This window comes from Pleurodeles waltl, chromosome 9 (genome assembly GCF_031143425.1).
Source record: "Pleurodeles waltl isolate 20211129_DDA chromosome 9, aPleWal1.hap1.20221129, whole genome shotgun sequence".
In the NCBI taxonomy this organism is placed as follows: Eukaryota; Metazoa; Chordata; class Amphibia; order Caudata; family Salamandridae; genus Pleurodeles; species Pleurodeles waltl.
In genome coordinates, this window is record NC_090448.1 from 374,280,764 (window position 1) to 374,308,617 (window position 27,854).

Here is a 27,854-nt window from a genome sequence, read left to right on the forward strand (position 1 = left end):
AATATGGTCGTCTGAGCCCTACTGATACATGGAGTTACTATATTGCTCGTCAGTTTCAGGATGCAATATCTTGTTTCACGGACGATGAAGGCGTGAATGGGCAATAACTGGCTGATCTATATGGAGATCCACGGCTAACTGTAAAAGACAAAGAAGAAGGGATGCAGCCCTTTCTTGTCGAACTAATAAGAAAACACTGTCAATATTACTTTAGGCTGGTAAAATGAGAATATTCTAAACTTCAGAGGCATTCAGGATCATACTGCTACTTATGTTCTTATAAGCAGCTCCACACGGTAACCATACGTAGTTACATATTGGAAGGAGGTATGTGCCATGTTGAAGGTCTCAGGGGCGATTAATATACAGCAAATTCCCAAAGTATGACTATTGGGTATCATGTAATTTAAAAGTGGGGTACAAATAAAAAAGAAGACACTGTTGTTGGCATTGGCCATGAGTAGAATTCCCATGGGATGAATGAATGTGGAACCTCCTATGGTGGATGAATGTCAGAAATATCATAATGAGCAGTCAATCGTGGGAGAAATAAGGCCAACATAGATATGCTGTGATGTTAAACAGAACTGTGACTTAGAAACATGGAAGCTAGTTTTCCAAGCTTTGTTTCTTCACAATCAAAGACCATTGTGAGCTCCTATAGCCTTAAGCTCGCTGCCTAGGGCTATATCAGTTGTTAAATGCCTCGAACCTGAGTTATGGGTCCGAGCTGCAGGCAAGGCTTTCAAGGATTGTGCTGCCTTTGGCTGGAAGTGTAGCAGCATTTGTTGCCATAGCTGAAGTAAACAACAGAACATAACACAGTCCCTTTCAAAAAGCCACGTAGTAACACAAACCATATCACAACAAAATATTTTGTGACCCAACCATACTTATTTAAAAGTTACGCTGAATATTATAATCAGTTCTCAGAGATTATCCTTAATGCTTTTTTGTCAGATGTCTCCCATTAGGGGAATAGCAGCTTTTTATGAAACTGGAGGACTGCGGACACTCAAAGGGTATAAAATAGATGGAACTGAGGTGAAATAAGTCTCGGGGAAGAGGAGTATTGGGAGTGGGTATACAAGGGAAGCAGGGTGGGATTGGCCTATTGGGCAGTCTGGCAGTGTCAGATGACTGGTCTGATGGGTATTTTTTGGTATGTTTGTGGGCCTGTTTATGGTATTGTGGGCCAGGGTTTACTGTTGAGTGCCCTGATATTACCACAAACATTGCCTGTAGCAGGCACAAATGTTTGAAGTTTCCCATAATTTCTACCTACACAGTGTCTTTACAAGTTCAAAACAAGTCCGATTTGCTTATGTGTCTAGAATCACACAATTTGGTAAAGTGGGGAAGCTAGGATTAATCCTAGGTTTTCTGGTTCAGCCACTAGATGTATATTCTTCACTTCTTCTACACCCACCGTACCATCAACTCTCGATTACCCCCGACCGTCACTGCTGGCGTCAATGTGGCCCTCAGTCACACCACAGACCAAACTTTTTGTGCCACAAGAAATGTTTGAGAATACAAGAATAGTACCCCATTTGAGTTAATTGTAGAAAATCTTCAACAAATGGGACAGTACTTTTTAAACAATGTTCATAACACAATATTAACGTCCAACAATATTTCTAGCTGCAATATAATGACTTACAATGTCAAATTCAATAAAAAATGACTTTTAAAATTGAGAAAGGAAGCAAACGGGGGCACTAAATAAGGATCTTACTTACCACACAGAATGAGCCAGGCCATAGTTGTACAAACTTCATGCATGTCCAGTCACAAAATCTAAAACATGAAGAAAACCGTTTGATATACGTTTTCCTTACTAAAGGCGAAAGCAAGATATACGTTTGTACATATTCACTTTTATTCTCACACCAGAATCTACCTTGTCCTTTTTGCAGAGTACCGGAGATGTCATATACGAGAAGACATGACACCATGAATACATAATCTCAGAAAAATATGTGTAGTAAATAGAGAACTAAACATTTATCTCATTCTGAAAAAAATAAGGCTTACCTCGAGACTGATATGAGACAGTACTGCAGTAAGCACACATAGTGCATTTTGATAACAACATAGAAGTGATACAAGCTCCTTCAAACATAAGTATAACAAACTAGCGAGTTGCACGACTACAACAGATGTATGGATGGAAAATCCTAAACTAAGGGGAACAAACCCTTGACGGCTGCAGTAATGTTATAATTAAGGCAGGAGAGCCAGTAATTTAACAGAGAGAGAGCCAAGCCAAGGTGCGGCTAGGCTCTACAAGCCCATGCACAGGCCGAGCCCTGCAAGTATTTAGCATGTAAATCATGCAACAAATATCTTGTTAAAATAACAATTAGGTTTCTTCAAAATATTTTTTTTAATTTATTTTACATGAAGCGTTTTACCTCAGTACAGTACGATCAGAGTCAGGTTGGCCTATAAGGCAATCAGGCAGTGCCTGGAGGGCTGGTTTGACAGGTCAGTGTGTGAGCTGGGTTTTTTGGCTGTTTGTGGGCCAGATTTGTAGTTTGGTGGGCCTGCTTGTACTGTTGTGATTTCCATGATACTTCTACAAAAATTGCCTGCAGTAAGCACAGATGCATGAAGTCTCCCATAAATGTGTCTTTACAAGTTCAAAAGTGCCCCGATTTAAAGTTATGGACCGCTTTTTTAGCTAATTCACTAATGGAGCAACTTTTATTTTGGTGCTCGTGCCTACTTCTTGTCCCTTGTGCGACCCTGCATCTGATTATATAACTGCATTGAGAAGCCTATATTAAAAGTGATCGTTTTCAAACATTCCTGCCCCTGTGACAACAATGCCATTGGTGAACTAAGGGCCAAGTCACTTCTCATGTGTCTGCTATTATATGTGGCATAGATTCTTAGATGGTGCAACATGATCTTTTAATTAAAAAAACAAGAAGTTTTATACAGCGCACATCCTAAACCTGCATATCTGAAGGTGTTCCGAGATGCGGTAATTTAAAAAAGGCGGCTCGGTAAAATAAATTATTTATCAAGGATCATACAATTTTATGAAGTAGGGAAGCCAGGATTGATCCCAGTTTTTCTACTAACACATTGTACAGTTCTGCCTCTAAAAGAGCATCTCTTCTTCTTCTCCGTTTCACATCAAAAGTTACTGCTTGGCCTATAACTCTTGCCACATGAGGGTAAGTAGGTGGCAGGCAGAAGCCACATCAGAGCTCGACTTTTGTGCTCAAGGGCCCAAGAGAACCTCCAGCAGAGCAAGAGCCTGGCTGGAGCTTTCCCCAGTTATAATAAGCAGAAGATTGTAATCTGCCTATAAAAGAGTTACATTATTTTATGTTTAAAGGTGCGTCTGTTATCAATGTGCTTCCAACAAGTAAATTACATTCCTGTTGGATTGTACATACTACATGCAAGCAGTGCCACATGTGGCCTCTCCTCTACGACATCACCCATTAAAAGAAGGACCGTCTCCCTCAGTGAAGTGAGCTGTCTGTATGCCCCAGCGCCTTCTCAACCCATTCCTGGCAACCGCTAAGCGACCGGAACAGCCACACATCCCAGAACCTTTCTTGCGCCCCGCTTTAGGCTTTTCTCAGCGACAGAACATGGTGCGTGATGGTTGATGGAGTTAGAAAGAGCAGCAGTCTCGCCACATAAGTGGCAACATGCTCGCTCACTTCCATCTGAGCCAGAAACTACAGAAGGCTCACGGTAGGTGATAGTTCAAATAGGGGTGGTCACTTTTTACATTGATTAGCATGCAATGCACTATGCGTGCAGGAGGATATTTTAAGTCACCTCGGCTATTCGGTTGGGTGAAAAAACAGAAATGGCTGTAGGTGTCATACTCTGTAAAGGGCATCTGGCCACGATGCACAAAGTCAGATGGATGGAAAGTAAAAAAAAAAATAGCAACAAAAAATGTAATACATTTTTAAAAAAATCATGCATTTATGTAGACATATGCTTGAAGTGCTCTTTGCTTTTTCGCTGCCCTTGGTCCTGAATAAAAAGTATGCCTTAAGTAACAACGTCACTTATTTAACTTATCACATTTTTGTTTAGCCACCGTGTCATGCAACAGTTCATTGCAGTGGGATATGCACAGCTATATGAACCGTGTTACAGTCAGATAATACACTGCTAGATTCCAAAGATTTCTTTGAAGACTGGGCTGTTTCCTAACAGTGTCCAATAAAAATATCAGATGCACGGTAAAAAAAACATCTTATATACATTTTTGAAACAGGGCACTTGTATTCCTCTAGCAAAAACTATGATGTATATAATATCTCAGTAAAGTGAATGCCACAAGCAATATTAATTAAGCCAAATGTAAAAAAAAAAGTCTGCTTTTTGACAAACCTTGGTTTTACACATTCAGAGAATGTACTGATGGATAATAATGGGGGACCCGAAAGTGGGTTTGGATGTGGTGTCTGGTTGTCCTACACCGCAAGTTCAGAGGGGGCTTCAGATTTAGTAGACACTTACTCTGTAGACGTTTGCCTACTAAACACAAACTTTGAATCAAAGAAATAACAGGAAACCAGAGGAAGCTCCTCAAATAACAGGCCACTCTCCCATTTCTTAAGCCCAAAATAAGGCCTCCTGCAACATTTTGAACTTGTTGCTGTTCTGGTAGGTGATACCCTAGTAATCTCATAAAAAGCACTGGGTTAATCTAGTTGGAAATTAGCCACAGCACCATCTACTATAGAATAATACTTACACAGGCTACGCACCAAAATTCTTCAAAGAAGTTTAATTTGAAAAAGTTGTTTTTGATAAATGACAATTTAAGAACTGAGAGAGCAGTTTGCATCCCAAATACCAAATACCCACCTGATTTTGTACCTGTTTTTAAATGGATTATTTTTTGTATACGAGTTACTGAGCACCTAGAATTTCAATTTGCCTCTTATTTTGTGACTTTGTATTTATGGAGAACTCTACCCTTGCTAGCCTCATTGACACAGAGAAAAAATTGTGTTTCTAGATTAGGAATTAAATGTCAAGAAATGAGCCATGCAGAGCCCCATCAATAGGGTCAGATAACGGTTAAACAAGCATTGAATAAAACAAAAAGTTTTGCCTATACAAGATCTATTGGCTTTATTTTATTATTGTTGTAGTGCAGTGAGACTGCTGTGTAGCGGGGCCAAACAAATATAAAAAATATAAGCACTATAACACATTCAATGCTGGCTGCGTCACAGTGCTTTTTTTCTTTTTACTTTCAACTATGTATCACAACATGGCTAAAAAACATTTGACAAAGCCAAATATCTCTATCATATGCAACAACATGGGACAGAGTGGGAGAGGGCAAGCAACAACTTGGAAGCACAAGTCTTAAGAAAAACGAAAATATAAACTATGAAAAAAAGTACTACGCTAAAGCCAACACTGGCCGTGTCATATCACTTTTTTTGTGATGGCTGGTGGGAGCAGGACAACACTGAAGCAGGCAGTGGGAAAGCAACACGAGACAGTCGGGGGGGTCGGAATATGTTGGTGAGCGGTAGAAGAGTATATGGGGCAGCAGGATGACGGACAGCAGAAGGTGGGCGAGTGAAAGCAACAACGCACGATGTGGGTGTGGGAGACTGACGGCCTGTAAACACATACACTTTTATGGGGTTCTGCCACTAAAATAAAAAAAGTAGCTCAGAAAGCAGAACAGTAGGACACTTGCAAATTAAGAGGTACGTGGGCCATGCTCCATGTAGGGAAAAACACACAAAGAGGCAGTGAAGCAGAAATGACCTGAACAAAGTAAAGCAAGGAAATGTAAAGTACAATGAAGCCAACCAAGGGTAAGTAATGGGCAGGCTCTAAGCTACCTGCAAATAAACAAAACGCCTTGCTGGCAAAAATGCATGTGCTGTCTTGGGCAAGACCTAAAAAGGGCAGAGAATATGGGGGACCCAAGTGGCGCTACATGTGACTGGCCAATCCTCAGAGAAGCAAATCTCTCCAACCTCAGACTTTATTCACGCTGTAATAGGAAAGAGTAAAACCTTTTCAAAGCTGGTATCTATATTACAAATTCACAGACTGTAGCAAAATATCATGATACTAAAGATGGGGACAAATCCAACAATACTGCTCTGTTTTCCTTCTGTACAAGAAAGGATGACACAAAAACTAATGACTGCAAACGTTTCCTCCACAGACCCTTCTCTGATGATTGTTTTCCTAGTTCTCAGGAGTTTTATCTCACACTGTGCTGCTTCTAGCCTTCTCTAGGTAGAAGTGGCCCTTCTTGTCCTCAACTTTCTCACCATGCTGGCCACTGGAAGTCGTGACTAGCAAGCGGCTCCTCTTGTCCCTGTGCTCCTGGCCCTGTGGCCACAGCAACTGATGACCATTGTCCCAGAGATCCTTCTGCTTAGGGCCTAACTGCCACAGATTATCCAACAAGGACCACAGTTGTCCAACATAGGTCCAGATCATGCCCAATTCTTGTGATAACATGGTATAGGGTACGAAGGAGCAGATGGTGCATGAGAAGGTCTTGCCTGTGGTAACTCCACTCAAAGCCCCTGGACTCCCAGGGACAAAAAGGTGCACCAGAGGGCACCAGAAACACGCTACAGATTCTTAGCAATAGCCTTCTTGAACGCCTCAATCCGCTACAGGGCTGACAACAGCCTGGGGAACTCAGAGGACATTAGAACGAACAGAGGTTATTAGTTCCATGGCCGGTGACTTTGAAAGAGTGCTGCTTAAATCTTGATGCCCTCATGCCTTCTCTTTGGGACAAGAGTGGGGGGGTAGGATCAAGTCCCTTTTCACTTTCCTGTGCTTGTGTTTAGATTTTGACTTACCCACAGATTTTGAGCAGGAAGTGGAGCAGGCCTTAAGATCATGCACGCAACTTGAACCAGGAACAGGTCCTGTGTGATATCTGTAACTGCTTGTTATGCTCCGCGATGTACAGTTTCACTTCTCAGTCTCGGTTTGTCTTTCGATGCATTAAGAACCATTGGTTACATGACTTTGAGTCATGACTTGAGACACACATCTTAGTGGTCTGAGACCAACATCTGCTTGCAGCAGTTTTGACATGGCTTAAAGCGTCTTTTGAAGGATAAATATTGGGAATATCCAAAGCTGGAAGTCGAACACCAGATCTGCTTCAGACTTCAGATAGTGCGGAAAGAAAGGAACTAATGTCACCGCGGGGGTAAGTGTGGTGCTTATATGCCACCGACCAGTGCAACAAGAGCACCCGTGATATATTTTCCAGATACAGCGTGGCGCCTGGGGATATTCTGAAGGTGAGGAATCCATAGTTTTATAGAGTATCCACCAGAAAGCGCATTACCAACGGTAAGTAAGTAGTTCATCAGAGCTGTGATCATGTTTTCTAAAGTCAATGAAGACTTGGGACTAGCGCATCCTTCTATTGGCTGCAAATATATGCTGTTTTAGTGGACTCAAATAAGATTTTTTGTACAAAGGAGCAACATTAAAGTAAAAATTAAAGACTTTTCAATGATCCTGTGGGGAAACTACTTATAAGTGTTGCAAGCTGTCTTATGAGAATATATCCACAAGATACTAAGTGTAACCACTGTGATATTTAAATGGCTGTAAATGCCTTAATACTGCCTGAATCGAATACATCAACAAGGGGGAGAAGTAATATATTTAGGGTTGATGTTACACTATGGCTTTTCTGATCTGCAATAGAGACCACACTGAATGGGGGCCCTGGAATAAATTCTTGGGCACGCTCTTGGAGCCACTAGACTACTTATTCAGAGCTCTAATGCTCTCCATCCCTTTGTATAAAAAACAGAATAGGCTATTCCAACACTTCCAGTGTCACATGTGTGCATGTGTTTGATGGTGTTATTTGTGTTGAAGGACCTGATGCCTTGTCTTGTTTGTATACAAACAGGTTTTTGGTGAGTGAATTCAATATGGATCTGCAGAGCCAATTTCAGGCTTCAACTAATGGGAGCTTCTTAACTTAATTTTTGAGGCTAGCTAACAAGGTATCTAAATTGTCACATATTATTTTCTGCTGCCCTTGTTATCAAAGTCAAAAATGTACTTTTCCATTAACTTCTACACTGTGTCAAAAGATTTGCTTGCATGTTGACCTGGTACATGTACCTTGCTCAAGGTAAAAATGTGAAACTATATACAACTAAGAGCAGTAGACATTCACAACCTTAGATCTTGTATCTGTACTTGATAGTCACATAATATTTGTAACTGAGTGCTAAATGCATGGATGTCTGGTTGCAAAAAACTGGTCGCAAATTGTGACCAGTAAAGATTTTAAAAACCGACCTATGCACTAATAGGTCAGTTCTTAAAGATCTGAATCATAGCTAGTCACAATCCAAATTACCTTATGAATATTAATGAGGTAGGTTGCAAATTATGACTCACTACGATTGAAGACTATCACAGGGGTCCAGCAGACAACCATGTCTGTGATTGCTTTTAAATAAAGAAAACTTTTTCAAGGTAAAATGGTCACAATGGCAATTCTTCATTTTTACTAATATATTTCTGCCTGCTCTGAGATTTTGGTAAAATTTCACTGTTTTGCAACTAGATTTTGGTTACAAAACATTGATGCATATGATACTGATTCTGTATATTTTCATTCCATAATGGCCCCTGTCAATTTCCTTTTTTTTTTATTTATTTAGCCCTGCCTTTTTTTAAAAAATATGCCCCCGGGAGCGGGGCGGGGAGGAGGGCGGCCCGTTTGCTGTAGGAGCCAACTCCCCCAAGTGAAATCCCTGGTGTCAAGAGGGGTTTCCTGCGCTGCGATCGAGGGCCAGGAAACCTGTTTAGGAAGGCCTAGTTTGAAAGGGGAGAGTCTCCCCTTTCAAACGAGGCCTTCCCGAACGTCAGGAAGGCCGTTTGGGGCAGTTTTCCCCATGGGGCCTCAAGGTCGCTTCCTGCTCCGATGGGGAAAACAAAATTGTGACGAGGCACGCTGACAAAACAAAGTGGCTGGTGAGGGGGGTGGGGGGGACACGGAGATCGTCTGTGTCTCCTGGTGTGTTTTAAAAAAAAAGGATTTTTAAACACCCCCCTCCCCAGTGTCCGCCACTGGTCGTGACCCGCACCAGGGAGGAAGTATGGGCGGCCACTATAGGGATTAAAAGAACTAAAGAAAAATACAACAGAATACGTCGCTCAAACGGCTATACCCCTCACCCCCCCCCCGAATCCCCCCAGAAACTGCCAGAGCAAAAAGAAGAACCGAGGACCTTTTACCCACGCAGGTACGGGGCAAACATATAGCAAGGGCACAGACTACACAGTCTCTTATGAAGGTAGACTCTGACTCAGGAAATCTTTTGAACTTAACCCATACAGTGGATGAACACTCAGCACAGACAACACCAAGTATTACCTGTATTTCACAGACGCCTCACTCATGATATCATACTTCTTTAAGAGAGTGCAGCCTAATAAGTTTATTTTCACTATATGTAGCAACTTCCGGAACATTTTGCAAGTGATTAAACTGCAATTAACATGGCTGATTGCTTCCTTCCGCTGGTGCTACAGTTCGGCCCTTTTGATTAAGAGCTCGAAATGCAATAGGGACAGCATTTTATGTGAATTCTGTTAATTTAGAATACATCAATGTATATATGAAGTAAACCTGCAATGCAAATTATGCTGCACAATATTTGTGAAAATAATTGAAAGTGGAGCACATATCAATGACACTCATTTTTGAGGATCAGTCCGAAATACAGAAATTACTGTGAACTGTAGTTTTCCTGTACCCTGCCTATACGTTTACCAATATGGGGTATACTGCATCTGTGACGGCCTGACCCGTTGGGCTGTGTCTTTGAGGAACAGTCCCCGTGGCCTGTATCTGTAAAGGTCTGTCTATTTGGCCTGTGGGAAACTATCCCTGAGGGCTGTGTCTGTGAGGAACCAAACATATCTGCTGTGTGTGTGTGAGGGACTCTTCTTATGGTCTGTGCCCTGATAGGCAATCCTATGGACTGGAAATGTGAGGGACTGTCCATGTGTGCTCTGTGAATGGGAGACCATCCCTACGTGCTGTGTCTCAGTAGTGGCCATCCCTTTCTGTGCAGAGTATGTAAGGGGTGTCATTAGTCAATGTTTCTGTGACCAACTATCCATGTGTCCTGTTTCTAAGAAGGGCGGTGCACGTCTCTCACCCATTTGCTTCCTCGTCAGTTGCTTCTTGCTCCCACTGAGTCCTGGCTACAGTCAGCAGAGCGACAAAGAGCCACATCGCCCAGCATAAACTGGTCTTCGACATCATCACTGCAAAATAAACAGAGTTACTGGTTGTCATTCAAGAAGGCCCACTTACTCTACCACCACTCTACAGCCCTGCTTTCAATATATTCCAAATAACAAACTGTTTTTCACTACTTGTTCAGTCTTTTGCTTCATGTGGGATGGCAGGTACAGCGCGCATTCTTTCCTTTACCCAAACCACGGCTGAGGACGCTAGAAAGGCCAGAAGGCACTGCATCAACTACAAACCAACAGAGACACTAAAAGGTACATGGGCTACCTCACCAAGAGCTGGGGAGAATCCTGGAGGAAAGACGGGCTGCTGTGAATGCCCATCTAAACGTGAATGTGTGTGGGTGAGAGCACCCACACCAGAGTAAGAACCTTATAAGGCTCCCACACATGAATTTGAAGCCTTCCAGAGCCACACTCTGGGACGCTGTAGACCGGCCAGGATGCCAAAGATGAATGTAAGTACAGGTGAACCACTATTGTGACAAGATCCGCTCACTTCCCTTCAATGACAAGAACGTTTGTTTTCTGGCGGGCCGTGACATTCACTGTAGTTGACCTGGCCTTCACCATGGCTAACAGCAAGGACTAGTTAGCTTCCATCTTTTTCTGGGTACCGAGTGTCCGAAGCAAACACTTTGGGGTACGTTTATCAACGCTGGTCTTTAAGTTCTTCAGTTGGCCATTTTTGGAGAGTGTGGGCTCACTGCAAGTTAAAACTGGTTTTCTAGATCGATTTACCTCCATATCGGTTAGCAAGACTATAATATTTTTAAATACATTTATGCATATTTCATCTGCATAAAAAATGTTTTGTCATGGAAACACCCTCACACATACATGCTTGCACAAATCTACTTTAATCATACTCTTACCTTACAACATTTTCTCTGTGTATTAAAGCTTGTTACCAATCATCTATAAATTATTTCTACTTTGTTACCTTCAATTACCCCAAGTTGCTATTCTCTTATATTGCCATTTAAAATACACTCTTGATTACCTTGTTTTTAACGTTTTGACTGAATCTGTTATTTTACCCTTCTTCCAGTGGATGATGTTGGAAACAATTCATTGTTGATAGTTTCAGTTCATTTCACCTGAGACAGACCACTGTTGTCAGATGTCTCTCAATTCAGTGTATTTTGAAAATCAGATATTCCCTTTATTATATGTCAGTGCCTTGAAATTAGTAGGTAATTTTATATTCCAGTTGTTATTATTTTTTTGTTTGTGCCAGATGCTGCAAAAATTGAGAGTTGTTCTAGGTTTGATTATTCTCTTAATTTAATACTCTTCCTTCTGTAAATTAACTCTCCCTTTTTTGATGTATTTCATGTTTTATTTTTCTTTGTTATTCTTAACTTTAATAAAAAGTTATATGGATGGTCAAACATTTCCATTTTCTCTGCTATTACACCAGACATTCAAGAAAGTGTACACCCCCAAGATGCAAAATGTTCAGCAACTAAAAAGCTATTTGCTGAAGATCAAGACTTCAATAGCAACCTTTCTACGTAAAATTACATTACAAGGTATGTGGACCCCAATCCCACTAAAGTGTTTCAGACTCTTGACAGCGACTGTTGTAAAAAGTGAGGGCATTCATGCCGAATGGTAACCAGGATTAATTATCTGTGCACAATAAAACCAGATTCTGACACCCCCAAATGGGATCAGGAAAGGTACTAGAATGATGCAGTACAACAGGGTGAAATAATCTGTGACTTATTGTCCAGTTTCACAATAATAGACTTTGAAAGTTCATGGAGGCCTATAACTCTGACAGAACCCTCAAGTGAAAGTATCCAGAGGATGAAGGAATGTTGTTATCATGACTATCCCATCCAAAGACGGTGAGTTAAAGTAAGGCCATCAACACTAACCTCAAGGTACGAGTACCCTGGTGCTGCCCAAAATCTTAACCGAGCCACACGGCAGAGCTGGTCGCCACTATTTTCAAACCCTGATCTTGAGCTAAGCAAAGGCCTGAAATCATTAGCTTTGGTTTTTGGAACTTAGACTTATTTCACAGGACATACTGAAAGACGCACAAGACACTTGGAGGTAGGGATTTAGGGTGCTTGTGAAACACAGTCTCAGGGCTGAACCGTTAGGTCTGGCTTCCACATTAACTGTAAATTTAAGCCCCAACGGATACCCATATACTCATAATTAAATGTTTCCATCGACAAGCATAACTCTTAGCTGTTCATATTACTGAACTCTCATAGGATAATATTGGCTCATTTTATCGTGATTAGAGAGCTGGATTTGTAGATGGAGCTGTGAAATCAACCCTGAACCAACTCCTGAAACGAGATACAGACACTGTTACCTAAAGGTTTTGCTTGAAATGTCTTCGGAATGGTTAGGTCACAAGTTTCCAACTTTTCATAGTCCTTCATATTCTTTTGTGCTCGTTTTCAGCATTCTCATAAAAGAGATATTGTCATTTGAAATAATATATTCGCTCTACATTAATCTTTATTATGAGTGTGATAATTGCGCCACACTGTATCTGATCTCCACCTTCACAACATCTACAAGGTGCACCTTGAATGCTAGACCAAGCTATTTAGGTAAGATGAGAGGTTTTCGAGGTCAAGCTTTCCATTTCCCGACACAGTACTCCACATCTTGTCCAGTAGACGACACATGTGGTATCGTTTTTGGCACTCGTTGGCGGGCTCTACAGCCTCTATTACCTGTAAGGCTGTATCGTAAGCATAGCTCTAGATAGAGTGACACAGCAGAGATATTTTTTTCAGACACCATAAGCATAGAGGATGGAATTGCATGGAAGACACCGGCCTCAACACTAGAGGTAACTCCCACTGGATACAGCAACCTTGTTAAGTGAGTGCCTGCTGCAAAATGTGCAGTATGTGAACTAACCGCAGCCCTCTCATACTTCACGTGTAAATGTTGGCTGCTTTCGGGAGTCAACATCTCTGAGGGAACTGCAGAGAAGAATGACAAATTACCAGAGAGTGTCAGACCTGGAATTACTCATTTCCTAGTGAGCAAACTGGGTGTATCCTTGATCAAGACACACACTGTGTCACAGAAGAGAAGTGTATTCTATTCCTAAGACAGACATATGGTGAAAGTAGCAGAAATTGGAAACCATTCCAAGACAGAAGGGATAGTGGGGTGTATTGCTGTACCGACAATGGGGGTGTACATACTGTATCCTTAGAGTAGGACAAAGGGGTTGCTAAACGTGAATCCATGCACTGTACCTTGTAAAATCCAAATAAAATTCTTTAGAAATTAAACAGAACAAAGGGGTTAAATGGATGTATGTTGTGTAGCTCCGTAATTCCATTTTAATAGCTGTGCATGTTGCAGTCTGATCTTTATATGGACTCCTTTGACAAACATGAAAAGGAATGTTTGAAACAGGTGGGTATTTTGGGAAATAACATTTTACTCAAGCTTATATAGAAACAGCATATATTGACAAAAGAAAAATAGTGATGAAAATGGAAAGGCAAATCACTAACACGTAAGAAATAATGCAAGGTGTGGAGTGAAATGTCCACAAGCAGCAGAGTTGATTTCCACTACTGCATTAGTACTGACAGAGCGCAAAGCAGTGGCAATAAGTACCATTACTTCTAAGCTGAATTAATCTATTTAGTCCCTCATAGCTTGCAGTTGTCCTCTATTCTCAGCACTTGCAGTATTCAAACATATGCACACATTAAGCATTTTCAAATGTAGTGTGTCAGTTCAGCATATCAAAGATTAAGAATGCATTAAAACCTAACTACATTTGTTCATACTATGAAAACATTAGAATTCAGAAACGAAGACTCTCCTCATTTCACACTTAATCCAAATACTTTCATGAAATCAGTACAAAATCAACCGTTAGCAAAACAAATAGGTCTGGCACTAGCTGCCAGCCTTTTGGCGTTGCCAATGCTTGTTTTGTTTCGTCATTCTTTTTGTCAAAGGTGACTGTTCAGGGAGCTAATGTAATGACTCCTCCGCAATATATAGAAAAATGTCTGACCACATTTCTTTGCCTCAAAAACCACACGCTGCCTTTGTAGCGTCTAGAATAAGGGAACTACTTTCTGCGGATGTGCTCCTTTTGAAAGAACGAAATGTCGTCGCTCACAGTGACCTTAATCAATGGCCGAAGTGCGCTGATCAGTTGCACCGTGCTGTAGTGGGTAGAACAATAACGTGGATGACAAATCGAAAGAAAAGTCCATCTAAAGCCACCAATGTGCCGGATTTTAAGACGGCATTGCACAGCATGCCACAATATGAAGGTTCAAAGAAGAATGTGAAGTTATCGTCCTGAGGAGCCCATAACAAAGGTTTCCAGTACGTCATTATTGTCGGAACAGCGTTTCCCTGCATCCCTGCACAAAGTAATCACTAGCTGAAGCAAACACATACCTAGATTGTCCTGGCGTTCTGCTCCTTAGTGCGGCGGGCTGGGCAGCAATGTTCCAGAGACCCTGAGGCGCACCTCTTTTCTCTTCTGGGGGACACTGAATAAAGAGCACTCGTGCAGAACAGTCAGTCGCACAATAGAAAGAGGAAGAAGCACCGTTTCAGTTCCACAAATCTCACAGTCTTAATCTATGTTCAGTTTTATTATTAGGGCCCATTTATGACCTAGGCCACACATAAAATAAGGAACGGGCATAGGATAGTAATTAGACACACACACAACATGCAAAACACTGACTTACACACACACAGCAGAGGATTCTGGCCGCACCAGAAATTGACACATCACAACAACATCAACAAAAATAAGGCACGGGGAGATACTGCATCACTGCTTCTTCTTTCACCAGTTTAGAGGTAAATGCGCAAAACGTAGTCCCTTTAAAAATCTCTCACACCCACCTTCACACGTGCAATAGCGTTACCCATTTGAGCGTCCTTAGAGGTATAGGCAGCGCTTTAAGTGCTGAGCATTTTGCACTTTTAACAAGCATTTGCAATGCAATGGGTCTCGCATTTTCTCGAGTTGGAGCTATTAGCGTTGTAAACTCCTAACCGGGCTTTTCTTGCCACATAAATTGAAAAGTAAAACAGTATCACATAGACAAGCCAGTTCACAGCGCCACAGCTGCCATGAGCATCAGCGTAAAAAGACACGCAAAAGGAAAAAGAAGTTCGCTCGTAGTCAAACTTCTTGGTAAACGTGCAATTAGACATGTAACAGGGGTGATGACCAAGGCAGTACCAAAACCTCCCGAAGGAGGGACAAACGTAAGCAATTTACAAATGTCATCAAAGCATTTTTGAAGGGCAAGCAGACGAACAAGTGGTAGTGATGGGCGTATGGAGGGCGTTGTTAAAAGCCCAGATACAAACCAATATGTCGGAAAAGCAGCGCTTGCATGCTGCTATGCTCAACCTAAAAAAAGGGGCATTGAAACGGGTCCCTATTGGGCTCTAATTGTTTGCCCTGGCCTGACAATATCAATTGGTGGGCAGGCCTAGCAAGCCTGGCTCCCGCTACTTGAGTCACACATAACATCTCTGCCAGTCCCACCGCCACTACAAAACCAGTAAATGAAATGCAACCCAAAGAGGAAGGCTTGGGACGTTATTGTAAAGGCATCCCGGTCACCATACCGCCTTTGGGCAAAATTTGGGGCACAGATAGACCTCTGACTCTCAAATTGTGTGTGAAAAAGGCCACTTTATTGAAACAGGTGTGCATCACAAATAACCACCTGGCTTGAAGCCTCACAAAACTAAAAACCTCACTATGAATAACAATTCTAACTTCTGCCTCCCACCCCTAAATAACCCACACTCCCCTTAAACTTTCCAGCCATTGTATGCATCATGACCTGCTGCCCTCCAAACTTGTAACACTTGGCCTTTCTCCCCTGTTTAACCTTAAACCTGTAAAGTGCCTACAGATAAACCTCCTGTGAAGAAACTTCCTGCTTTGCTCTGGTTCTGATATCATATTGCTCAGCCCCTGTCTTCCATCCTGTTTCTCCAATGTCAAACTTCAATAGCCTTCTGTAAGCCCTGCAGACTTTTGGACCACCCGCTAAGCGACACCTGTTTCCAGGACAAACATTTTTACAATTTAACAATCCCTGCACACCTGTCACAGCAAAGAGCTCATATGTACCTGCTAGCGCGCCTGGTCCTTAGTAAGTAAACTTACAAGGGGACGTGTTTAGGTCGATTAACCTTTTGAATCGCATGGAATATCCTAGTCATGCAGTGACTACTGAATCAATGGCTAACATCAATAATCAAGAGACATTCTATGGAAAAACAGTTTAAAACCATCTACTCGTGAATAACCACAACTCAGGAATGAGTTAAGCAATTTTATTTCCCTATTGATTACAATTCTAAATCATCCATTAGTTCAAGCTTTATTCAAGCCACTCAATTTATTAATTCATTAGTAGAAAACATAATCTCTTGAAAGAAACAGATGCGACATTGCAATTTCATAAACTAAGAATACCAGCATTAATAGCAAAGTTCAGAAAAATAAGTTTGTTAGTCATTTGTCACTGTCAACGTCACCCTTAACAGCCTACATAACCAAGATTAGCATCAGCATGCGGGACTTCATGTGAAAAATCTGGGAAAAAGTCTATCTAAAGAGAATTTCAGCACAGTTGGTACCTAGAGGAAAAGGCATAAAATCGTCAGTCACATTTTCATACCTTACTATCCAGGATGGATCAGCAGCAGGTCAGTCTTCGTCTTCAGGTCATCAATTAGTCAGCCATGGATCAGGCTCACAGAGTATGAGCCCATTGTCAGCACCTCAGACAGCGTCTCCTGACGTCATCAATTCTCCCCTCACATCTACAAATTTCAGCCCCTTGTCATGACTTTTTATTAGGGTCTCCCAATCCATCCCCCCAATTTCTAATTGGTCAGTCAGTCAGCAAATATGACTTTAACCTATTTGTTTACCGAATCTACCAATTTCAATATCAGTCTGTTCACAAGATGCGGATTGGTTCACTTTACGATGTCTTCATTATCCGGCTCTTTAGGTATCGAAATTGTTGCATGTTCCTCTTCAGTCAGTGCCTTCATTGTTCAAGTCCTGGGAAAGTACATTTAGCCTACTCTACACATAATTGTATCAAATTGTCTTCATCATCTCCTGCCCGTTGGTACATTGCACAAAATTCTAGCTAAGCAACTTTAACATCGAGCGGGTCAAGGCTAGTTCGTAGCAGCTTCTGTGCAAATGTGGTTATTGTTTTCTGCTCTCAGTATGTGAGGCCTAGGGAGACTAAGCCTTTAGTTCAGTTAACTGAGCACTACAAACTAACACAAAACATAGGTTATACATCTGATTGTGACATATTATTACATTTTTCTCATATATTTTCATTATTTCTTACAGTTTCAGTTCTATTAGTACACATGGTGATCACACCCGAGGGCACATTTTCAAACCTGCACATTATTTTCTCTATGATTAATTTCTCTACACATTTCTCACTAGTAAACACATATACATCATTAATAATTTTCTTAATTACCATATCTGCTTCAACATACCCATAACAATCTCTATTTAAAACCCTAATTATGGGGATGGGAGGGTGGGGAATAACCAACACTGAGCTAATCTCGTGGGAATGCCACCAGGTTAATTTAACACAAAATGGTGAGTGGCAGCCCCAAAGTGGCGCATATATATGCTTTGGGCTACATCCTTTATCGGATGTAGCCCAAAGTAGCACAGTTGTCTAGACTGTGCCACCTGATGTCCCCAAATGCCCCCGCAGGACAGATCTCCCTGTTGGTCGGCTGTCATTCAAGCCCCCATTCTGTGCTCAATAAGAGCGACAGGGCTAGAGTCACTTTGCAGCCTGCTGCAGCTCCCTAGCTTGATGTCCTATGGAGTGGGTCCGTCTTTTTCTGCTACAGATATGACCTTCCAGCTGGATGTGGGGTTGTTGGCGAAATCTAATCATCTCTGGATAGACACTACATCTGAGTAAGGTGAGTGATGGGTAGCATTCAGCCGGGACTGGCCTAGTTCTAAATAATGATTTCAAGACGTGCATTTCCCCTGTGGTCACACATTTTCCTCCTCCTCACCTCCTGACATTGCCAGATCACTTTTTTGAGCTGCAGGGGCAGAATTCTGGGATGGATGCATATATTTATCTTTCTGATGGGGCTAACCACTTTCGGGGTCAAACAAGTCAGTAAACAAACACAGTATCTGTTTAGTCTCTAGGCCGACGTGGAGCCCTACAAGAACTGTGCTGAGGTGAATATCAAACTGCACAAAATTTACACTGAAGAAAACAAGTTATGGAATGTGTGAGCCAGGGTTTGGTAAATTTCACTTATGTCATGTATCAATTTATGTGGTATGGAGGAGAGACATTCATTGTCAACGTGTCCCATTCATTGGCACTGCCATTGTTCAAAAGAAGGCAGATACGCTTGGGAGTTAGTTATGTGCTCCACTACATGCTAGACAATGAAATGGAGGCTTACCTGCAACACACACAGGACACTAACACATGCATGTTATTTATTTAAGTCACGCCCCTTTGATCCCTTTTAGAGACATCCCTCTTAGTTTTTTTATCCCACTTAAAGCCCTGTCTGAAGGGTACTGTTCAGCAGGAGTTTCTTCATGAGGGCAGGAGAGTGTGCCCTCCCCACTCAGAGACACCCTAAGTGTTGAAAATAAAAAGGCAATAAAATAATTTCATTACTATTTTATTTTTAAAAGGGACGCTGCAGCCGCCAGCCTGCTCAGAGCCAGGAGGGCGTGTCCTGTGATTGGCAGCATGGAGGACTGGAGTAGGCATAGCCAGACACTTCAAAGTAAGTATGTCAATTTGGCCGGCTGTCTTGCACCAGCCAAAGTGACATGCACACTTTGAAGCTCTCCTCCCAGTTGTCTAAGGCAGCTGGGTGGAGACCAAGCTCAGGCATCTAGGGCCTGAAGGAGTGTCAGGACAAACCACTTCATCCAATCCTGGAGCTGCTCTCATGCTTCTTGACAGCATGAGAGCAATGTCTGGATTGGTTAGGGGGGTTCTAAGTTCCACAGTCTTCGGAAGAACAGCGAGGAGGAAGCGGAGCCCGTGGGTAAGTACAAAATTAATTGTATTTAATTAATATAAAATGTGTAATGCATGTACTTTAGTTAGTGTTTGTTTTATTTTGGAGGGAGGGGTTGTTTTTCTTTGGGCTTTTGAGGGAGGGCTTTTTTTTAGTATAGGCTTTTGTAGGGAGGGAAAAATAGCTTTTTTTGGTTACCCCACCACTTTGAAAGGTCACCAGCCGCTCGTGGTACTGTTTGTGTCCGTGGTCAAAGCAAGCTTGCAATAGCCGTTTAGCCCGTCAGAGGTAACAAATATCAGGCCAAAGTTAGTGATGCAAACTGTGCACAGGGCTATTCCACCCACACCAGATGGTGTCAAAGTGTGACGGAGGAGTACATTGCTCTCGCCAATACCTAGGCACCTCTTGACAGGTGGGACAAGCTCAGAAAGCAAGAGGCAACCTTGGCTATAGAGGCTATAGAACATGGAGCACCTCTAGCAAATCATGGTTTAACTTAAAGCACATTGAACAGCATCCAAGACACAATGAGCAGCTCTTATCTGTGTTAGCAGCAATGCAGCATCAAGTGCACCATAACCAGCACCAGTGTATATGAGCCCCCAAGCAACACTGAGCATCATCGTAGGCACACTGAGCAGTGATGGTACCACTAGAAGCACATTAAACTACATCTTGTCTTATAATGTCACTCCTTGAAGCACAATTCTGCACACCCTGTATATATTGGCAGTACCCAAGGAATATTGTCTATGCTGCAGTCACATGGGCCAGGCTTTGCATATAATGGCAGAGGTGGGAACAACCAAGGCAAAAAGATCATCACTTGGGGCACATTGAGCAGTCGTGGCATACAGTGGTCTGGAATGTGGCCAGAGTAATTAACAGCAGACATGAAGTATCACACAAAGCACACTGTTTAAAGAGCTTGAAGCAGAATCAGCAGGACCCAGGAATATGATGGCAGAACATGAGGCACATTGAGCAGCTCCCATGAATATTGTGGCAGGACATGAGGCACACTGAGCAGCACTCAGGAATATGATGGCAGGACATAAGGCATATTGAGCCTCACCTAGGAATATGATGGCATGACATGGGGCATATTGGACGCACCCAGGAATGTGAAGGCAGGACATGTAGCACATTGAGCAGAACCTAGAAATTATCATGGCAGGACATGAGGCACATTGAGCTATTCCCAAGTGTCAGGAATTTCCTGAGATCCAAGAGCTGGAGGTCCCGCCTTGCAGAATGAAATCTGAGAACTCATGAGTTGTCTACAGCCCAGTATGATGGATGTAGGTCTTATATGGAATGTTGAGCCTCCAAAGCGAACTTGGCTCTCACGGGAAGTGTGGTAGAGCAGTCAGGTTCTAGCTCACTGGCTATAATGCAGAGGTTGAGCTGAGTATAGCATGGCATAATCATTACATATACCAATGCAAGAGTTTCTCAAAAATACATTTGTGGGGCATGACATTACTCTGTGGTTGACATAGTGATTCTCGTTATTGTTCAAGTGTTTAGCTCGAAGGATCACTTTTCACAAGAACCAATAGGTGAATGTGAAACTATGAGACTTCAGAACTATGGGTGGCTCCTGACCTGCCCAAAGTGCAAGAATTCTTTAACACTGAAGTCTATGGTTGTTCCAGAGGGTACAGTGCAAAGAAATGCAGTATCCGAGGGAAACAAGTTACCAAATGTCCCCTAGGAATCTCAACTACACATGGCCGTTTTCAGAGAAAACCGCTCAAGGTAAATATGGGTTGTATGGTGCAGTTTATTTTGTATGATTACTTAAAATAACTACAATTTCAGATTTTAAAACAAGTTAAATATAATCATATCAAAGCTTTATAAAATCTGTATAAAAGACCAGTCACCCAAAATCCTAGTGTATGTGATCAGAATATTCTAAACTAAGCCCTCTTGGAACCTTGCTGTCGGGGACAGGGTCATCATACACAACGGTGACTGATATCCAGTGATTGACTGGTTACCGTCAAAGAATTTCAGTTTCCCTAGACAACTGGATTTCCTGGCTAGCCCACAAGTTGTATTAGATAATACAGAATGTAAACGTTCCTATTTCATTTGAACCACTGGTTGCAGTAGAAAAAGTTCACTGAGTTTGTTGTTCTGCAGTGGGACCTGTCCCTGTAAGTATCAGGTGGTTCCTGGACATTACTAGCAGCATGTAGTTTGGTACCCAGAGGTGTTAGTCACATGTGTCGACAGTTCTGGATTCAGAGCATGTCCCTCTTGACAGTGTGGAGGTTTGGACTGGCTGCAACATGAAAGAGTGTTCAAAGCCAACTATTTCCTAAATGGGCCCCGTGGACTTAGTCAATGAGTGCTAGATCAAGGGAAAGGGCTAGCTGATTGCTAGAGCAGTGCATAGTCCAGTGGTTTCAGAAACCTCTGTTGTGGACCACTACTGCAGTATGGAGACCCTCACAGTCCGTAGTCCCACGGCTGATGGGAGCAGTGACCATATCTTCCAGAGGCTTGTCGAATCAGGAGATGACAAACAGGGGGTACCCACAGAAATAAATGGTCCGTTCGTGGTGCAGACGAGCATGGTTTCCAGAATCACAGGTCCTGGAGTCAATTCACATGCACATTATCACTGCTGCAGCTCTCCACTGTCTCTGGATAGAAATCTCCGAATGCCTTCAGTGAAGCTTGGAGGGCTTTTCTAGTCTCCCTGGGTTGGCTGTGAGTTTACTCTGAGGCAACACTTTCAGATAGCAGGCAGGCAGGCAGCAGCAAGTCAGTATGCTGAACATCAGGTTTAGTTGCAGCTATATGGAAACAGACAGTATACAGGCCCAGTTCAGGAAGAATCAGCAGGATTTTCAAGTTGCTGGAGTGGAGCTCTAGTTTGTGTCCCACAGATCATTTAAAAGGTTTGTGTTAGCCATCACGTTTGTGGGCTTGTGCATGTCCTTACAGCTTTTGAATGTGTATTGCAGAGCGACAAACAGGACATTGCAAGCTGTTGCTAGGCAGAACAAGGCCTATTTTCTTTTTCCAGCATGCCTTGGAGCTGCATTGCATGCTTCTGCACTGCAGATCCAAAAGGTTCCTTTTTGAAGAGTCTGCCTACATGGGCAGGTTAGGCAGTTTTTCTAGACAATATAGTAATAAGGAGTGGGGGAGGGTGTGGTCCTGATGTTGTGCTGGCAGACGCACACTGTGGGAAGTGGCACGTTCTGTTTGGCTGAGGCAAGGCCCTAGCCAGGCAGAACTTGCCACTCGCGTCAGGGTTGGGTGATTAAACTTGCTGTGTAACCTGCACCCACCCTTGGGTAGCTTGGCACTGGGCAGTCAGGCTTATCACAGAGGCAATGTGTAAAGCAAAAGCACTTCCCCACCTCAACCACGCTGAGCAGCACAAATGAGACTTCACACACCGTGCATGTATATAAAAATTGTATTCAACACATATACTGTCAACACAGCATGAGTATTGTGTAAACCTGGGCGTAAATCACTTTTAGCAATAGAATTCACAATATTAGGCCCAACTGTGTGTAATACTAATGACAGTACGTACAAGTGAAAAAACAATACTTTCCCTCCCTGCACCCTCGTGCGGTGCCAAACGTTGTCAGCACAAGACTCACCCTAGAGTTTACCAACTTTAATGTAGCACATAAATTCTGGGTGCACCCTGGTTCCCAACGTTAGCAGCAATATATACATCAAGGCTTGGAACACTTTCACAAAGCACTGCGGGCTAGGTCGCACTAGTAAATCAAAATGCAAACCTCAGGAATCCACTGGCAGAAAAACGTGACCAGTAACACCATGATGCTGCCCTCACATTCATTTGCACTCACTCCCACACATCCACTCTGCAACGCCCTGCGGTGCCACAGGTATCAGTCGGCTCGTGCACATACACATTCACTCCAGGTGCTCTAATGGGGTGCCCTTATATCTGACTAGTCGATGCCACTGTGTCTGAAGGCACTCTGGGTCCCAAACCACCCTCTACCCACCAACCAGCTTTAGCTATCCTGCCTGACCACGAACCGAAGATTGAGTTAACCTTCCCCTGGATACTAGGCCACTCGTGCCGAAAGTCACACTTTGCAGGATCCCAGGGGAACAGTGTGGGGCAGGAGGAATAAAGACAGCAGCTGATCCTGCAACAATTTGCAAGGGCGTTAGGACTATCAGTAGGAGATTGACTCAGAGGTCAGCAACACACAGGGGGAGGGTCACTGGGGCCGCCCGCTAGCTACTGCTGTGCCCAGCCCAGGCAAGCAATCCATTGTTACCAAATAGTTACCAATTTGCGCACCTCTGGAACGGAGCTGCACCTTCAGGCATGTTGACTTGAGTCGTCCTCAACAATTTTTGTTGCACACAAACAGTTACTAGGTCCGCATCACCTGTACAGGGAGGCGCTGCGTCTGGTGCACAGACTTGAGTTGCACCAGATGGCTACGATCCCAAGTGAAAAGTCTCAGTGCTGTACCTCCACAAAAATGATGCACGTCAGGAGCCTGATGACTTGGGTCACCCCAACCCTACGATCACTCCAATGACAATTCCGAATGTTGTTTCCGTACCTGCCTGGAATGAGGCACAACGTCTGGTACGCAATGACTTTAGTCGCACCAGACCCCCTGGTCACACACTTCGGTGCAAGTTCAGCGTTGCCATATGAGGCAGAGAATAGCACAACTCCGGTGGCACCCCCCACTGTGAGGGTCGCCACCTATGAACGAGGCACAACATGCAATGCGGGTGCAGCCAAGGGTCACACAAGAGAAATGCGACACACTCGACAACTGCGGGCCACACTTGGTCCCGCACTGGGTGATCCCATTCACACCACAAGACGTTTTGGTCACTCACCTCAAGTGACACAGTAGTTGGCAAGCTCTGCACCAGGCAGTTCCACTCTCTAGGCACAGTACCTAGTCAATGCTGCTGCTGCCAGGTGCAGTCCAGCATACGATGTAGGCACATGAGATGGCACCGCTCTCCAGATGATACCTGCAGACTATGTAAGTCCCTCGCAGGAGGTCTTTGATTTCCCTGAGACCTCTGCAGAGAACAGGAGGCAGGCCAATCTGCCCTAGGAGAGCACTCTTCAGATTACAACAAAGCAATAGGCAGTCGGCTCAGGCCAGCCACAATACAGGAAGGGTGCGGGATCCCTTCCTCAGACAGTTAGACTGTGCGCAACAGACTCCTCTGGCCGTGCGCACCTTGCGAATCAGCAGTACTGGGTCCGTGTTGCCATAGATGCAACTCTCTTTTGCTGACGTGTAGTACCCCTAATTATACTAAAGTGTTCCTTTACAGTTCGGGGTGGTTCAAAGGGCTCTTCTTTGAACCACTGAACCACAGATGTCTCCCCTAAATTTCGTCCCTCTCCACCAGAGGCCATGAAATGTAGATCTTTATTTTTAGTGGGGCCATGCTCTGGCTCCGAAAGGCCAAGTCTCAGAAATCTCTCCGGCCAATCGATCTATCTCAGGCACCAAATGACAGCAGTCTGCCCAGGTTATATAGCGTTCGAAGATGTGCTCTTCCCTTGCAACCAGTGGAATGACACCAAAGCATTTTAGAACCTAGAAATTCCACTTCTTAGAAGTGGCATTTCTAGGGCATTAATAACAAAACCACCTTTAACATCAGAGAGAGTTTGTCATTCTGAATCCAATGATACTAAACATCATAAGTTTGCTTACCTGCGATCTACTTTTGCAGCCAGGTCTAATAAGACTCTTTCTCCCATGTTCCCTTATGGGCAGAGCAGTTCTCATGGGTAGTGCAAACACACATGGGTATTCTGCACTCCCTCTGCACATGTGCCATAGCCCACACACAAGCCTCAGAAGCAGGCTGGACACTTAGGTTAAAGCCACCACAAGGGGGCAAGTGTGCATACACTGGCCTGCGCTTTTAGGCTCATGATGCCAGTCTCAATTTACACATGGCAACCCGTGTGCTCTATGCACCCATTTGCAAGTTGTGCCAGACTCACTATATGTAAGACACCCTGGTGGAGGTGGGCACCTAGAAGGCAGCTATGCCAAGTTCAATATATATATCAACTCCAACGTGCACATGGCCACGGAGAAGCCAGATAGGGCAGGCTCAATACATCTTCAGATATCCCTATTATAGGGGGCACCTATTGGCAAGCTAAGCCCGGCGCAACATACATTAACCACCATTGTGTAGGTGGGCATTCCCTGGCTGGTTGTGCCAGGCTCAGCACCTCTAACGGCCCTCAAGCGCAACTGCACACTCTGGAACCTGCCATGGCTGGCCCCGCCCACGTTGGTTAGTCTCAACTCTCACCCCAGTACAGGACATGCACGTGCACTTCCACCCTGCACTTACAGGCGGACAGTGCCCTTGGCCCAAGGCCACTACTAGAGGACCGGCCCATCCCCATGGGTGTGGTCGAACCCCCCTAGGTAGGGGACACCCATGCGGGGGGTGTTCCCTGCCATGGCAGAGTACACCTTTGTAGACCTGCCATGCTCTACGCCTACCACTTGACCCATCTTCGGGGCCCTCTAGGGGAGGCATAAGGCCAGCTCAGGGTTGGCCCCTGTATAGGGACTGCCACCCTGAGCACAGGCGCACTAGACCCCCGCAGGCCCATCCAATCAGGCCTAAGATATGGCTGACAGGGTCTTCTAGAGAGTTCCATACACCGTGCAACGTCCCCCTAGTAGCTAGGGCTGTACCTGCCCCAGGTATCTAGGGTACCTTTTAACAGGGTCCTCTTGGGTACAGCACCTCAGCCACATCCATAACTGCCCCTTCCTAACATAAGTAGGGAGGGCACGCTCACTTTCCCAATGAAAAAGAGTGGAGAGGTGCCCACAGTCCTAAGGTCACGCACAGGGAATCATCAAAAACTGGGAGGAAAAAAAAGCAAAAAGTTTCAGGAAAATGCAATGTCCAACACACACCCACTACCTTGTCATACACAGTCATTCTCCAGAGGGCACATTAAAAATTTCATTTACAGGACTTGTTTACAGATTGAAAAGAAACGTTCTTTACGGTGGATTAATGAGCTTTATGTTGTGGTGTGTGTGTTGGGGAATACGTACACCTCGCAGAGCGACAGCAATACACTACCCCCAAACCTGATAGGTTTACTACCAGCACTGTTCACTGTCTTTGACACTGCAGTTAAGAGGACGATGGTGGGTACCCACTTGAGAACAAATTGCAAGGCAACCACTTTAGGGCTATCCTGGCTCCAACAGCAACATCCTCTACTTCTGGTCTGGGGGTTTGGAGCTGTTGATGGGTTAATCCCTCATTCGGTGCCACCAGGACAGGCCAAAAATTGGGTAACGCAGTGAAGATGAAATAATGCCGCAGGACAGGGCAGTTAGTACAAATACCTGTTGATCTGTGGCCCTGCACACCTTACATGATGGCGACATCTAGGCATCTGATAGAAGCACCCAGGGCAAAATGAACAACCATGGCCCTTGGTGTCGGCAACCAATTATACGGAGCATCATCAAATTATTTGATTAGAGAACCATGGCACATGGTAACACCCCAAGCAAATATGATTGTGTATAAGTATATTGAACTTTCCGCTCTGTGCACAGTGAAAGCACCCTAATTAAAATGTGGCCGATAACTAAGATAGCTTTTCATTTGTTTCAATGAATGTCTGTAGTTGATAATGTTATACTTTAATGTAGGTTTTATATCTATTTTATTGAATGTCACTATATGTCATTTCTTCTGGGTCAAAGGGTGTTTATTTCTATGGTGTCATCAGAATCAAAGGTTACAAATAAGAACACTTGGACTTTTTTGTCAGTATAACTGGCCCTGCTATCTCAAACTGAAAAACCTGACAAACATACTGTTCTCTAATTAAAAAATACATTTTGTTTGTTTTCAGTGAGAATAAATAATATAAATGTACACATAACCAATGTTCGTACATATTACAAAATATAATTTATTGTCCATTCAAGGACATAATTCCATAAAAATAGACATATCAGCATTAGAAAAGAATTGTTCATCAGAATAAAGTTCCACATCAATAGAATCTTTCAGAACAGTCAATCCCAAAGCGGAGAATCCATGGCTGTACACATTTTTCAGAGAACAAGTGGAACCAATTGTAAGCTTTTGGAGTGGGTTTATGCACCTTGTAGCCCTTAATATGAGAGTCATAGTAGTACATAAGGTTTCCAGGAACACTAAAACGGGTTTCGTACCAAAAACAACTGTTTCGCGGGTACTCCCAGTTCTTCAGGGCTGCAACATAATCAATAACAACAAATTAGCAAAATAATCTAATAAATGCACTTATTGCCACAAACAAAATACTTTTCTAGTGTGATAAAGTAAATATTCTAAATTATGGGCTCTATAAGAATCAATGTACTGCAATATCAGCAGACTCGCCAACCTAATGTTCAATGTGCCGTGTTATGGCCAATGGGTCTCAAACATTTACAATG

At 43.3% G+C, this 27,854-nt stretch overlaps 1 protein-coding gene across 1 annotated transcript in view; it reads right to left on the bottom strand.

Moving 5' to 3' along the window:
- Positions 1-14,835, bottom strand: part of LOC138258628 (ribonuclease Oy-like) — an 89,209-nt gene extending 74,374 nt beyond the window's left edge. The window contains exons 1-3 of the mRNA XM_069205966.1: positions 14,710-14,835; positions 10,194-10,302; positions 1,743-1,800 (exon numbers count right to left, since the gene is read on the bottom strand). Of these exons, the coding sequence (XP_069062067.1) occupies positions 1,743-1,800; positions 10,194-10,300 (165 nt within the window). The 5' untranslated portion in view covers positions 10,301-10,302; positions 14,710-14,835. The remainder of the gene's footprint in view (positions 1-1,742; positions 1,801-10,193; positions 10,303-14,709) is intronic.
- Between the last annotated feature and the right edge of the window lie 13,019 nt (positions 14,836-27,854).